The 15,663-nt window shown below is 52.6% G+C and overlaps 1 protein-coding gene across 1 annotated transcript in view; it reads left to right on the top strand.

Moving 5' to 3' along the window:
• The window catches only part of SLIT1 (slit guidance ligand 1), a 127,036-nt gene that overhangs the window by 88,244 nt on the left and 23,129 nt on the right, over positions 1–15,663 (top strand). Inside the window, exons 7-16 of the mRNA XM_083737927.1 lie at positions 40–111; positions 1,116–1,279; positions 2,039–2,186; positions 3,069–3,140; positions 3,449–3,520; positions 4,401–4,472; positions 5,396–5,539; positions 6,075–6,238; positions 6,710–6,733; positions 7,860–8,004. Of these exons, the coding sequence (XP_083594053.1) occupies positions 40–111; positions 1,116–1,279; positions 2,039–2,186; positions 3,069–3,140; positions 3,449–3,520; positions 4,401–4,472; positions 5,396–5,539; positions 6,075–6,238; positions 6,710–6,733; positions 7,860–8,004 (1,077 nt within the window). The remainder of the gene's footprint in view (positions 1–39; positions 112–1,115; positions 1,280–2,038; positions 2,187–3,068; positions 3,141–3,448; positions 3,521–4,400; positions 4,473–5,395; positions 5,540–6,074; positions 6,239–6,709; positions 6,734–7,859; positions 8,005–15,663) is intronic.

Here is a 15,663-nt window from a genome sequence, read left to right as displayed (position 1 = left end):
AGCATTCACTGATGCTCTTCCTCTTCCTCCTTCCTGCAGGACTTTGAACAACAACAACATCAGCACCATCCCCATCTCCAGCTTCAACCATATGCCCAAACTGCGCACCTTGTGAGCACATGATGAAACAGCCCAAGGGCGGAGTGGGATTGGGGGAGGGTGGAAGACCGCAGACTGGACATTTCATAAAGCATGGTGGGCTGGGAGCTATCAGTCCATACAAGGAATCCTGGTGGCAACTTTTCACTTTTAGGTCCTGCAGATCTCCCTTTTTGGCACTGATGTTTTCATAGTAGGTAATGCCTAACCCTGTGCCCAGGATCCCAAGAACCTGGGGCCCTACAAAGATGTGGGATGCTGCCCCCCAATGGCAGAAAGAGCCACAGCTCTGTTCAGGGAGTTGTTGGTTCCTTTAATGACAATGTGCATCATGGGACAGAAAGCGGTGGCATTAATGTGGTGGGCAGGATGCTGGGTGAGAGCAATCCAGTCCATGGAATCCAGAGTAAAAAAAAAGGTAAAGGTAAAGGACCCCTGAGAGTTAAGTCCAGTCACAGATGACTCTGGGGTTGCGGTGCTCATCTTGCTTTACTGGCCGAGGGAGCCGACATTTGTCCGCATACAGTTTTTCTAGGTCATGTGGCCAGCATGACTAAGCCGCTTCTGGCGAAACCAGAGCAGTGCATGGAAACGCCATTTACCTTCCCGCCAGAGTGGTACCTATTTATCTACTTGCACTTTGACGTGCTTTCGAACTGCTAGGTTGGCAGGAGCTGGGACCGAGCAACGGGATCTCTCCCCATCGCGGGGATTCGAACTGCCGACCTTCCGATTGGCAAGCCCAAGGCTCAGTTGTTTACATCACAGCGCCACCCGCGTCCCAGAATGCAGAGTACTAAGGCCCAAACCCCACAGTTTCAGATCCCTATGGGACTGGACTCTCCTTCCCAGAAAATGTCCCCACATTTTCATTCCAGCTCAGTAAACCTAAGTCTGTTTCTCTAGAAATGGCTTTACCTACAGTATCTATGCAGGTGTTTCAAAAGGTAGCTGTGGAAAGACAGTGATTGATATTTCTTCCCCCCCCCAACCTTTCCTCCCCTGGGTCCCTACAGCCGCTTGCACTCCAACCAGCTCTTCTGCGATTGCCATTTGGGTTGGCTTTCCCAGTGGCTGCGCCAGCGCCCCACAATTGGGCTCTTCACACAGTGTGCTGGCCCTGCTGCCCTCCGTGGCCTCAACGTTGCAGAGATTCAGAAGAATGAATTCAGCTGTTCAGGTCAGTGACATCTATGGGGTTCCAGGGAGCTTTGCATACCCCCAGAATCACCAGAGAGAGGCCCCTTCTGCCCTCAGATTCAAGGCATATCAGCCCTGGAACCAAAGTGAAACCTGCCACAAGAGGCCATTGGTCTCTCAAATGCAAGACCCTCTTACCACAACACGTTAGTTTCTCTCATGTGCAGGCCATGGTGGTTGCATGACTGCAGCCTGGACTGCAGAAATTGCTTTTCATTCTCCAGAAATTCTTTTAAAAAGCATTGTCTCCTTTTATCCTGCATTTTTCTATTTCTGACAGTGTGAAGCTATCAAACCATTAGTGCTGGAAGCTGCCATCTTGAAAGATGCCCGCTTGCTCTCTGTGCTCTTTATGTAGTTTTCCTCCTCAGTGTTGTGAAATGGTGCACCATGCTGCCCTTTCTATCTCATGCTCATTTGTGCACTTGCCCTCCCCTGTCCATTTCTTGTCTCTGCTGATTTGAACTATCAACCTGTGTAGCAGTTCTGCATATGTATATGCCTGCATATGTATTCATCTCTACGTGTAAACATCTGTGCAGAGGGGTGAGAGGAGGGCGTGCTGTGGCCCAAAGGCTCTCTAGCTGCTCTGAAGAAAGTACACATTCCAAAACCCCAAGAGACCACAATGTTCCACAAGCAAAGAACAGGTAGGCAGGGCTAGGGATGCCCTGCAGTGCTGTGTGTTGCAAGCCCTATGCAAAGAGGATGCACTAAGCTTCTGCATTCTTCTCTGCAGGCCAGATGGATGCTACCAGGACCCAAATCTGCAGCTTCTCATCAGGTTCCTGTCCCGCCATGTGCACCTGCAGCAATGGCATTGTGGACTGTCGCGGCAAGGGGCTGACAGCCATCCCTGCCAACTTGCCTGAGACTATGACTGAGATGTGAGTGGATACTAGGAACATGGTGGGAAGGCAGGGGGTGGTGGGACCTGAGCACTAGCACCCTTCCTAATCACATCTACTATGCTTGGGCGATCCTGTCTCCTTTGGCTAGTATTGATTCAGCTGGCATTGGAACAGGGAATATATTGTTGCCTAAGGAGCACCATAGGGCAATTCTCAACTGTGACCTTATGTCAGGGGTGGGGAACCTCTGGCCCATGGACCAGATTTGGCCTGCCAAGCCATTTCACTCAAGCCATATGCATGATGTGAGGACAGGGCATGACTGAAAGGGGCTTTCCAAACACCCCACAATCAGCCAGTTGCCATGTGTCTGGCAAACGAAGCACAAAGCACTTTGAGAGGCGTGTGTCCAGCATTTCCCAAGCACCAAGCATGAGACTAGCAAAGCACTCTGCACAGTGCTTTCCCAAACATCTGACAATCACCTGGTTTGGGCATTTGGGAAGTGCTGTGCAAAGCTTTGAGAGGTGTCGATCACCTGATGCCATTATGTGTCAGGTGACTGGCATATGGGTGGCCCTGCTGACTGTTGAAGTTGGCCCACAAGAGTAGGGGGAGATAAAGATGTGGTTCACTGGTCCATAAAGCTTCACCACTCCTCCCTTATGCGGAGATGACTCTAGTTTTTGCCAGTCCCTTTTGTGGCTAAAAGTTGTACCAGGATCAGAGATTTGTGCTTCCAGAGAACTGGGGGAGATGTGTCAAAGTGAACTATCTAGGAATACAGCTGTCTGCCTACTTTTGGGGACTACCTCCTGCCTGATCTCAGTGGCATCCTTGTTGGAAGAGACGGCACTTCAGTTGCTCCCATGGTGCAGTCAAGCTGATTTGCTTTCTTGTGTTCTGTTTCCCATGCAGACGCTTAGAACTGAATGGCATCAAGTCTATCCCACCTGGAGCCTTCTCATCATATAAGAAGCTACGAAGGATGTGAGTGTCTTCAGCCAGAGTGAACAGTGTTGGGCTTGATGGACAAATAGTCTGTGCAGGCCTAAGGCAATACCTTCTGTCCAGACGTGATATGGGCAGAGGGGAAGCAGGTGTTGCATTGCAAGGCATACTCGAGGGAGCACAGAGCTGTATTGGCTGACGTGCACCTCCAACTTAGTCCTGCTAAGGAACAGGAGTGAAACCTTTATTATACCCTGTAAAGAACACAAGGTGGGAGAGGCACCTTCAGAAAAGGAAGGAGCTGTGACTACATGCGTAGGAGCATTAACTTTGTCTTTGCCTTTCAGAGACCTGAGCAACAACCAGATCTTGGAGATTGCACCTGATGCCTTCCAAGGCCTGCGCTCACTCAACTCTCTGTAAGTAGCCTCAGTAGGAGCAAGCATGGCAGACATTAGTCTAGGTGGGGAAGTGAAATGCCACTTGCATGCAGCGTGAGAATATTCTCTACCACTCTACCACTGGCTATGCGCTGTGGCTTCCTGAACATGCCAATTCCAACTCACAGCCTCCTTGGCCAACATATTGCTTGGCCTTTCTAATTCCCATTTGCTGCTCATAATGTTAGCATGTGAGTTCCACCCACCCACCACATTCCCCCACCATCCACTGCACCAGCAAGTTAATGTGGCTCCATTCCAAAGAGCAATCTGTGTCATGGTTGTCTCTTGAAATGCAATTTTGCAGGCACAGCTCCTGATGGCAAGTGTTTGCATGAAGCAGCTCTCCATGGACCTATGGCGATTTCAACCACACCATTTCAACTCTTCTCTTTTGAAGGTTTACAATGGAACAAGTGAAACTGCTGCAACCTTGCGGGGAGCCACTTGACCATAGCTGTCAACTTTTCCCTTTTCTTGCGAGGATTCCTATTCGGAATAAAGGAATTTCCCTTTAAAAAGGGGTAACATTGACAGCTATGCACTTGACACAGGCAGCTTGCCATGTGGAGCTGCGCTGGACCTGCGCCTACCTGGCTGTTTCAAGTGGCTGCATATGGCCATTTGCATATACGAACCGGGCCTCAGTGGGGACTTAAATCACATTTGAATCCAGATTCCCTGATGCTGGCATCATATGCCAGCTGGCACCTCACAGTCTCATTATCGTTACGTCCGCTATGTATGAAGGGTGAGCCTGGGTTCAGTTGTTCAAGATGGCCTCTTTCCTCAAGATACATCAGGACTTAACCACCAAGAGACACTACTAATTCAAGCACTGGTTTTGTTTCTTTTCCAGAGTCTTGTACGGGAACAAGATCACAGAGCTGCCCAAAGGGGTATTCGGGGGCTTGTATGCGCTGCAACTACTGTAAGCACAAGTGAGAGGGATAGCTAGAGGGCCATTTGGACATCACTATAGCAGGGGGCGAGTGGCAGTGTGGAAACCTTGATCCAGATGGCAAAGGGGCTCCAGACCTCCCATCTGGCTCCCATACAATTTCAGCATACTTCTGTACAAACCTGACAGCCCTTTATCTCTTCCCTGGAACCTGCAACTCTCCTTAACAAGCCTTTTCTTCTTCCCTGCCTTCATCTTCCACACAGCCTGCTTCACTGTCCCCTGTGTCTTTCTACTCCACAATCCCATCTAGAGTTACTGTCTTCTCCCCAGCTTTAATCTTTGCTTCCCTCCTCATCTGCCTATATTCCTCATCTATACCAGGGGTCAGCAACCTGCAACCCATGGGCCACAAGTGGCCCATGGGGGTTGTTTAAACAACCCACGAGCCGCCTGCTCGGTGAGTCCCTGTGCGCTGTGCTAAACTGGAGCAGTGCAGAGTGGAGACTTGCTTCTGCTGCGCCAGAAATCGCGTCTGTGCAGATTCAGATGCCGAAAATCTCATCTGCGCAGGCGCGATCTGGCCCATGGAGCAATCTTCACGGGCGTGAACCATCCCAGGCGAGGTAAACCTTGCCGACCCCTGATCTATACTATTGCTCCCTTCTGTCCACCTCAGATTCAGGGAAGGGTTGTGGGTATCCTGTCTCCTCACCTATCTTCTTTGTGACCGTTTTGTTCTCTGACCTACTATCACTTGGTCTAGGCTGTGTGAGTAACATGCTGGGTGTTAGTTGAGTGGGTGGGATCTGTGGAATCCCCTGCTGTGAGCAATGGCCAAGAATATTTTGTGTGTGTGTGATAGACACTACCACTACGACCACCACAGTGCGCGCACACACACACACACACACACACACACTGATATGGTGTTTTGTGCTCCTTCACTCCAGGCTCCTGAATGCCAACAAAATCAACTGCATCCGGGCTGATGCCTTTGCTGACCTGCAGAACCTGTCGCTGCTCTCGCTGTACGACAACAAGATCCAGACCTTGGCCAAGGGCACCTTTGCCACCTTGCGAGCCATCCAGACTCTGTGAGTGCGGGCTTCTCTGAAGATATGTCCAATGAGAACAGGGTTCTGTGGGAGGAAGGGAGGAAATGCCCTTGGAACACTGGGGTCCCACTGAGAAGGCAGGTAAGATTCTGTGGCCAAGGCAGGAGATTACCACAGGGGCAGAGCTCTACAAAGAGAGCAACAAGCCTTGCAAGGCCATGCCTTTGCAACCATGTTCAAGACCAGCCTTCCCTAACTGGGCGTCTTCCCATAACTTGGCTGGAGCTAATGGAAGGATGGAAGTTGTTCCAAAAATATCTGAAGAGCACCAAGTTGGGGAAGACTGCCCTAGAGTGTAGAGGGTGGCCCAGGGCCATTGGCAGAGCCCAACATCCTGGCACGAAAGTGAGGTCACAAGGAAATGGACCACTTTGCCTTCGGGGTGCCTACAAGAGCATTCAGCATTATGCCAGCTTAGAAGCAGCATTTTGGTTGCTAGATTTAAGGTTGCTCTGACAGCAGCCACCAGAAGAACTCTGAAATTCAAGCTGCTCTTGTTTCTTTCCCTCTACAGCCATCTGGCCCAGAACCCCTTTATTTGCGACTGCAACCTGAAGTGGCTGGCAGACTTCTTGCGTGCCAATCCTATTGAAACAAGTGGTGCTCGCTGTGCCAGCCCCCGCCGCCTCGCCAACAAGCGCATCGGACAGATCAAGAGCAAGAAATTCCGCTGCTCCCGTATGAATAATCTTCTTCTGTAGGGCTGCGTATAGATTTGGGGATCAGGACAGAGCAGATATTGGATGTTTCCCTAGCACTTCATTGCATACTTATTCAGGGATCCTGACATTAGCACCTCAGTGAAAACTAGGAGAAGATATTGTAGAAACATCCCCCCCACCCCCCGCAGCTGAAAAACTGCAGTGTTTCTGTTCTCTTATTTTAAAAATTAACTCTTACATCTTGTGCACACATTGATGGCTGGTGGTGTATTTGTCGATTTTTCATCAGAAATACATATTAAGTTAATATGCATGATGTCATTTCTAAGCATATGTATCTGGACAGAAATACGCATTCTGTTTTCATTTCACACACTGCAGTATATATACTCGTTCATACATGTTTGAGGAAGTTATGAGCAGCACGGCCTTTAATATCTTAAGTTTGCTGCACTCAGATTAACACTCTGCATATTTCTGTTCACAGCCAAAGAACAGTATTTCATTCCAGGTAAGGGAGCCAGCATGGAGATGCTAGAATTTGCACGTGAGTTGCATGAGAATGTTTGTGGTATGTTTGCACTACTGGCAAAATGAGGTTGCAGCCTTGCAGGATTGCTGTTATGATGTATTTTTAATGGCTTGCATTAGATCCAGCAGTGGTGGCATGGACTGTTTGCAGGCACTGTGGTCCTTCCAGAGGCTCAGAACAAGATCAACCAGTCTCTGTCTTTCATATCTACCTTCTCCATTTGCTGTAGCACAGGAGTGGTGAACTCAACAGGCCACAGGTGGTTCACAGCCAGTTTCAATCTGTCAAGTCTCCACTGCTTCTGGCTACTTGATGCTGGTGCCACTTATTGGAGCCTTACTCTATGTACAGAAATTTCTGGCTTAATTATGCTGGCCAGAGGATTTATATATTTTTATTTATGAGTTCTGCATTCAACTGGGATCCCTGATTGTAATGGTTCTAGGGGTTGCTCGTGCGTAAGTTGCCGCCACTCCTGGCTAGGTTGCCTGGTTGAACCCTTTCTGTCTGGACAGCCTTTCACCCGTGGCTGTCTCAATCACTGGCAGAATCTGTCAGTGGGCGTTTCTTGAACTTCTTCCAGCAAAGAAGTTCTTTGACGCCAAGTCTCCTCCTACTCTCCCTGCGTGGAAGTCTTCTGCGCAGGGAGGGTGTGGGCAGCGGAGTACCTGTGCTCTCCCCACTGGTCTCCGACGATGAGTCCTGGAGCCCCCTCGCCGATTCCCCCTTCTGCCCCCCTTCTCCACTGGTGTTACGCTGATTTCCTTCCCTAGCAGATGGGCTGCCTCTCTCCCTACTGGGACCCTCTCCGGCATCCCTCCGGAGCCTTCCCTCCGCCTCTGGCTCCAATGGCAGTTCCCTGACACTGATAAAGCAGAGTTCCCAATTGCCTGGTGGCTTCTACTCACCTTCAAGCAGCCATGGTAGAAGCCTCCTTCAACAGGAGACGGTCTGGGACTGGGTGAGCAGGAATGTTGGGAGAAGAGTGAGGCCTCATGCCCCCAGACAGAAGGAATCCCCTTCCAGAAAATTCTTATTCAACAGTCCCAAGTATTCACACACACCTCTGTGTTCACACTTTCTCATTGCTTTCTCTTGGTGGCAGGTACGGAAGATTACCAGTTGAACAGTGAGTGTCACAGTGACGTCGTCTGCCCCCCCAAGTGCCGCTGTGAAGCCAACGTGGTCGAGTGTTCCAACCTGAAGCTGACCAAGATCCCAGAGCGCCTCCCTCAAGCCACAGCTGAACTGTAAGTCAGCATGCTTTGGCCATATCTAAGAACCATACTTCCTTCCTCACTATCAAAAACCGAGTACTCTTATTTGCTTTCCGTGTGGCTTTATTTACACAGTTGTGGATAGCAAATGTTGCTATTGTAGGGTTGCTGGTGTTTTGAGGACTGATCTCTGTGGCAGGGACACGGAGGCATGCTCTATGGTTTTGGGGTTTGCCCTCCCCCATCATGCATTGAGATGGAAGGACCTGCCTGCTGATTGGCTCCCCCTGCTGAGGCACACCTGACCTCCCAGACTGGGTCTGCCTGCCATCTGTGAAGCAGGATTTCATTTTAACTCTATAGAGCCCAACAAACATAAGAAGAGCCCTTTTGGATCAGGCCAAGTGTCCAGCATTCTGTTCTCACAGTGGCCTATGGGAAGCGTGCATGCAGGATCTGACACAACAGTGCTCTTCCCACTTGTAATTCCCAGTGACTGGTATTTGGAAGAATGCTGCCTCTGACAGTGGAGGTAAAGGTTAAAAGGTTCCCTACATACTTGCTGCTAACCGTGAATCTATGAAACTCACAGTTCTTTTTCTTAAGGTGATAATAGAAGTGAGGGGGAAACTCCTTGTTGTCTAAGGGTTTTTTCTCCTCATACTTAATTCATACTTTGAATCACTGCAGTATGTCCAATTCTTCTTCTTCTTCTTCTTCTATTATTATTATTATTATTATTATTATTATTATTATTCCCCACCCATCTGACTGGGTTGCCTCAGCCACTCATCTAAGATTCCTAACTTCTGTACCCAGTGTTCATCTTACACACTGACAAAGCTTAGAACTTCTATTTCTGGTGCGTTTTTCACTCCAGTGCCTCTCCCTTCTGTAGTGCACTGCACTGCACCCAGCATCCCATATTGTGTTCTAAACGGGTATCTGAAGCCTTTTATATGAAGCATAGATTCTCCATGCAAGCACAGTGGAATGGCCCTTGGCCCTATCCAGTACTGAGTCTTTCATTGGGCCATTTCACCTTCAATTTCTTTTCTATATTAAATTCTTTGAAATTATCTGTGTGTAGGAAAAGGGCACATTGTTCATGCGGACAAGTGGCTTTCTACTGCAGATGCTTGATTTAGAAAGCTGGTGTGTATTGGCTTTCAAAGCCATATACTTACTCCTTGGCAGAAGAATCCATTTGCATTATGCTTTATATTCTGATACATATTGTCAGGACTGCCGCTAGGTCCCAGCTCACAGAGGACCAACGCCCAGTGGATATTATATACAAAAGTCTTTATTGAAGTTTAGTTTCCATTTCCAAGCTCTGGGCGCGCAGGCCCACGTCTTAACGCTAGACCGGCTAAGTCCCCTCTGACTCACTGCTCCACCCACACCAGTTTAAGATTCTAGCCCGGCTCCACCTCTTGCGCTGCTCTTTCCTGCGTTGGGTCCTTCTGCCCTCTGGGGTTCCCTCCTTCCTGGACTCCTCTGACGCGGAGCCTCCTGAGTCTTGCCCCTCCCTCCGGCGGGCTTTAGGACCTGGCTCCCTTCCCGGGCTCCCCGCTGTGCCGCGCTCCTGTACATTTGAACTTGGCGCGCGCGCCCAGCCGGTGACTTTCCTTCTGACCGTTTCCCCGCTTCCTGATGTGGGTGTTGCCAAACCTGACTCCTCTCCTCCCTCTGGTGGTGAGGACACTGGTCCCGACTCCTGGGACTCCCCCTCCCCACTGCGCTCTGGTGGAGACGCTGGCCCTGATCTCCAGCTGCTGTTCAGAGACTCCCCGCTGGCCCCTCCCTCTTGAGGTTTCTCCCTTGGAATCTCCCTTGCTCTGGCCACCGGCGCTCCCTTCTGTGAGTCCTCCGATTCGCTAGAGAGGCTTGTGGAATAACTCTGGCCACTGTCACTGCCTGCGCCCCCCTCGTACTCCTCCTCCTCACTCTCCATTTGCTCCCCCTCCTGTGTCTCTCCTTCTGAACCCCTGACATCCATCCCCCCCTCGAAGCCCCCCCTTCCCCCCTCCCCCTCTTCCGGTGCGGGTTCCGGGTGCTCCATTGTTGTAGGGGTGAGTCCAGGATACAGCTCGTCCCCTGAGGCTTGCAACCATCGAGATAAGTCCGGGAAGTCCCCCATGGGCTCGTCGACGACGACCTCCTCCGCTTCCATCTCCTGCGCGGTGTGCTCGAAATCTGCGCTCGACCCCAAATCACCCAAGAGCCCTCCTCCCCCTGTTGTTTGATGGGGGTCCACCTCCCAGGACCCCTTCGGCATGTCTCTGCGCCAGCCCACTTCGGGTTGGTCCTCCCACCAATAAGATCCCCCCGTGCCAAAACCTGAAAGTGATCCCTCCGGAGAGCTGCCTCCCGGAGCCGAGTCCTCAGCTGACGAGAAACCCCGGAAAGTGCTGGCCGAGAGTGTGGGTGTGAACAAACAATCCTCGAAAAAGCCCGCCGGCATAGGCTTGTGCGGGAAAAGTGTGTGGAATTCTTCCTTGAGCAACTGCTCTTCCACTGCGTAATCCGGCACCCACCTGTTGGCGCTGGCCGGGGTGTCCTCCGTGGCGAGAAGATATTCAATCCCGTCCTCCCCCCACCTTGAGTCTAAAATCTCAGTGGCTTCATTAAGTGGCTCCCCTTTCGGCGACCCCCCTTTCTTGGGCGCTTCTCTGAGCGGGTCTGGCGCCTTCCCCGGTGCTTGAAACCTGTGGGGCTCTCTGTAGGGCGTGAGCACTGATCTATGAAAGACCGGGTGCATTCTGGAACCCTCCGGGAGTGTCAACCGGAAGGCCACTGGGTTGATCTGCGCCTCTACTTGGTAAGGCCCTAGCTGCTTGTGCCCTAGTTTCTTCTTGGCTAACGATCTGGCTGGAACTGCTTGTGCTGCCAACCAGACCCAGTCTCCCACCTGGATGTCCTCCCCAACCCTCCTGTGTCGATCTGCCTGCACTTTGTAAGCCTGTTTTGCCAACTCTAACTGCCTCCTGAGCTGCTCGTGGATCTCCTGCAACTCCGCTGCCACTTCCTCTGCTCCCTGTGGCTCCCCCTCCCGCACTGTGTCCAGACCCGGGAAGGTTCTGGGATGCCTCCCGTAGTTGGCAAAAAATGGGGTCACCCCCGTGGACCCGTGCTTCGTGTTGTTGTAGGCAAACTCGGCCAACGGTAGATAGTCCACCCAGGTCGATGGCTGCTGGTTCGCGTAGCATCTCAGGTACTGCTGCATGATGGCGTTGACCCTTTCCGCCTGCCCGTTAGTTTGCGGGTGTCTCGCCGACGCCAGGCTGACCTTGACGTTCAGGAATCCCATCAGCTTTTGCCAGAAGTTGGAAATGAACTGGCGCCCCCGGTCGGACAAAATAGACCGTGGTAGGCCGTGCACCTTGAACACGTGGTCTATGAACATCTTAGCGGTCTGCTCGGCCGTGGCCACCTTAGCGCACGGAATGAAGTGGGCCATCTTGGTGAACAGGTCCACTACCACGAGCACTGCCGTCTTGCCCCTTGAGCTGGGTAGATCTGTGACAAAGTCCAGGGCTACCCTCTCCCACGGTACGAACGGTGTCTGTAGCGGTTCCAACAGGCCCGCCGGCGGCTGGTGCACAGGCTTAGCCCTTTGGCAGGTGTCGCACCTATTGACATAGTCCGCGACATCCCCCCGCATCTTAGGCCACCAAAAGTCTCTGGCTACTAAGTCCACCGTCTTCTCCTTGCCGAAGTGCCCCGCGCTGGGCGCGTCGTGCAGCTGTTGCAGGACCTTCGCGCGGAGGCTGTCTCCTGGTACGTAGAGGACTCCCTTGCGTAGGAGCAGGCCGTCTCGCACTTGGAATTCGTCGCCCCTCGCCTTGCCACTGCACACCTCCTCCATCTTGGCTCGGGCGAACGAGTCCGTTTGCAGCGCGCGGCGCACCGCGTCCAGGTCCACCGTGGCTGACGCGCATGCCCATGCCTGTGGTGTGAAAATGTGCTTGGCCGCCGCCGGTGCCTCTGCCTCCAGATACTGCGGTTTTCTGGACAGCGCGTCCGCCAAGACGTTGCTGTTTCCTGGGATGTACTCAATTCTGAAGTCGAAATCTGCAAAGAACTCCGCCCAGCGGATGTGTCGCTGGTTCAGGAACCTCGCCGTGCGCCAGTACTCCAAGTTCTTATGGTCTGTGCGGACCTGCACCGTGTGCTTGGCTCCGACGAGGAAGTGCCGCCACGCCTTGAAGGCTGCATGTATGGCCAGCAACTCCCTGTCCCAAATGGTGTAGTTCTGCTCCGCTTTGCTGAGTTTTCTGGAGTAGAAAGCGCACGGCCTCCAGTCCCCCTGGTGGTCTTGCTGCAACAGAACGGCTCCCACGGCCCTGTCTGAGGCGTCCGTCTCCACTCTCATGGGCCTGCTGGGATTTACGTGCAGTAGGTTCTCTTCGGAAGCGAAGAGCTGCTTGAGCTTCTGAAAGGACTGCTCTGCCTGCTCCGTCCAGATGAACCTCTTCTTCTTGGAACTGAGGGTGTCGGTGATGGCCGCTGTCTGCATGGCGAAACCCTTGATGAACTTGCGATAAAAGTTGGCAAAACCGACAAACCTCTGTACTTCCTTCCTATTGCGTGGGCTCTTCCAATCCAGTACTGCACGTACCTTGGCACCGTCCATAGCCAGTCCCTTGTCGGACAGTTTGTAGCCCAAGAAATCCACCTCCGTCTTGTCGAACTGGCACTTCTCCAGCTTGGCGTACAGCCTGTGCTCCCGCAGCCTCTGCAGAACTTCCCTAACATCTCTCTCGTGAGCCTCCGGCGATTCCGAGAAGATTAGGATGTCATCCAGGAAGCAGACGCACTTCTTGTAGAGGAGACCCGCCAAGACATGATGCATGAAGGCTTGAAAGCAGTGGGAACCATTTTTTAATCCAAAAGGCATAACTCTGTATTCATAAGTGCCCAGCGGCGTAAACATGGTAGTTTTCCACTCGTCGCCTTCCCGTACGCGAATGAGATTGTACGCTCCGCGCAGATCCAACTTGGTAAAGATGCGACCCTTCCTCACCGTCGCCAGCAGGTCATCGATCTTGGGCATAGGGAATGCTGAGGGCTTGGTCTTGAGGTTCAAGAAGCGGAAATCAACGACCAGCCTCTTTTGGGGCGTGTCCCGCTTCTTTACAAAGAACACGGGACTGCCTCCTGCCGCCTTGGACTCCCGGATGAATCCCCGCTTCAGGTTGTGATCTATGAACTCCCTGAGCTCTTGCAATTCATCCTCAGACATGGAGTACAGTTTCCCCGTCGGGAGCGTCGCCCCGGGCAGGAGGTCGATCTTGCAGTCGTAAGGTCTGTGGGGTGGCAGCTTATCCGCCTCTTTCTCGCAGAAGACCTCCAAAAACTCCTTGTATTTGTTAGGCACCGCTTGCAACATGCCCAAGTTCAGCTGTGGTCCATCCTCGTGCCCCTCATCTTCCAAGTCCGCCAGGATGCAGTGTTCTGCGCAGTAAGAGGAGCCGAAGGTCAGTTGCCGCTGGTACCAAGCTAATGCCGGGCTGTGCCTATCCAGCCAACTCATTCCCAACACTATGGGCGTGTCTGACAGGCGGGTGACGTTGAAGCTGATGACCTCACGGTGGTTTCCAATGCGCATCACCATTGGCGGCGTCTGCTGTAGCACTTGCCCTCCCAGTAGCTCCCTGCCGTCCACTGTGACGACTTTCAGAGGTACCGCCGCTGGCAGAAGGGCTATGCCATGTTGCTGGAGGAACTGCATGTCTATAAAATCTGCATTGCTCCCCGAGTCGACGGTGATGGGAATTTCCACAAGTAGCCCATTGGGGAGCTGAAGGGATGCGGTGAGCTGCACTACTGGTTTGGGTGGGAGGGGGTCGGTGGGCTGTAAGATCCCTGGGGATTGCTTCACTGACTTGTCTGGCTGGTCCCCAGAGATGCCATCTCCAGCCAGACAGTGGAGTTTTCCTGCTGCGACTCCCTCTGCTGAATTGCGTCTGTTACTGTCGCTGCGGCTGCAGTATGCTTGTGAAACCGCTGGGGACACTCTTTTGCCATATGCTGAGCACTGTCGCAGATGTAGCACTTCCTGGTTCCTCTAGGAGGCTTCATCTTGACTGCTCCCGGAGTTAGGGCTCCGACTGTGGAGTGAGCCTTAGCACCACCTATCTCCATCGGCTCCTCTCCCCCTCCCAGCGGAGGCATGGATCGAGCGCGCGCCGCCTCCTTGGGGAAGGGAGGCAGTCCTCTCGCTGGCGTGCGTCCCAAATGCCCTTCCTCCCTGCCCCAAGGGCGTCCTTCCAACCGAACCCCAATGGAGAGTGCCCGTTCCACCACTTCCTTGGTGGTTTGGGGTCTTCCCCCCCTTGCGATCTCATCTTTCACAGCTCCGCTCAACCCCTCCCAGAACAGGTCTCTGACGGCAGGCGATTCTTTCTCCCAGGCTAGTACATTCACCAATCCGAAAAAACGTGAATGATATTGCCTCACAGTGGCTTTACCTTGTCTTAGTCCGTGAATCTCCCTCCTAGCGATATCCACATCAATCTCAGATAAAAAACACGCATCCATCACTTTAATGAAGGCAGCCGCATTTTGGAGGGCTGGATCCTTGTCTCTCCATAGATTGCGCAGCCACGATTTTGCCTCCCCCCGCAAATGCGAAATAATAAATCCCACTTTCTCTCCCTCATTTTTAAAGTCTTTGTCAAGCAGCTGCAATGCATAAATCACATCTGCTCTGAAGTTAGGATACTCCTGCAGGTCCCCATTGAAGTGAGATACCAGGCTCCCTCCTCTGTTTCCCAGCCCAATCCCTTCTGGTCTGGTGGCTGGTAGCCTCTGTGTACTTAGCACTTCTAACCTGGTTCGCAGATCCTGGCAGGCAGCAGCTGCTTCCTGTTCTTTCTTTCTGGAAGCCGCAATTTCTGCAGTCAACTGCGTCACTGCGTTTTGCAAACTCGCTATCCTCTCTTCGGTAGTCATTTCCCTGTTTTTCGTGAGCTCGCGAAGCACCAATCTTCACCCCTCGCTGCTTTCCCGCACTCCACGAGGTTGCAAAATTGGTGAAAATGGAGAGGGGACTTACTGTCAGGACTGCCGCTAGGTCCCAGCTGACAGAGGACCAACGCCCAGTGGATATTATATACAAAAGTCTTTATTGAAGTTTAGTTTCCATTTCCAAGCTCTGGGCGCGCAGGCCCACGTCTTAACGCTAGACCGGCTAAGTCCCCTCTGACTCACTGCTCCACCCACACCAGTTTAAGATTCTAGCCCGGCTCCACCTCTTGCGCTGCTCTTTCCTGCGTTGGGTCCTTCTGCCCTCTGGGGTTCCCTCCTTCCTGGACTCCTCTGACGCGGAGCCTCCTGAGTCTTGCCCCTCCCTCCGGCGGGCTTTAGGACCTGGCTCCCTTCCCGGGCTCCCCGCTGTGCCGCGCTCCTGTACATTTGAACTTGGCGCGCGCGCCCAGCCGGTGACTTTCCTTCTGACCGTTTCCCCGCTTCCTGATGTGGGTGTTGCCAAACCTGACTCCTCTCCTCCCTCTGGTGGTGAGGACACTGGTCCCGACTCCTGGGACTCCCCCTCCCCACTGCGCTCTGGTGGAGACGCTGGCCCTGATCTCCAGCTGCTGTTCAGAGACTCCCCGCTGGCCCCTCCCTCTTGAGGTTTCTCCCTTGGAATCTCCCTTGCTCTGGCCACCGGCGCTCCCTTCTGTG

The sequence above is a fragment of the Podarcis gaigeae genome, assembly GCF_964106915.1.
Source record: "Podarcis gaigeae genome assembly, chromosome: 5".
Lineage (NCBI taxonomy): Eukaryota > Metazoa > Chordata > Lepidosauria > Squamata > Lacertidae > Podarcis > Podarcis gaigeae.
This window is presented reverse-complemented; position numbering and strand designations above follow the sequence as displayed.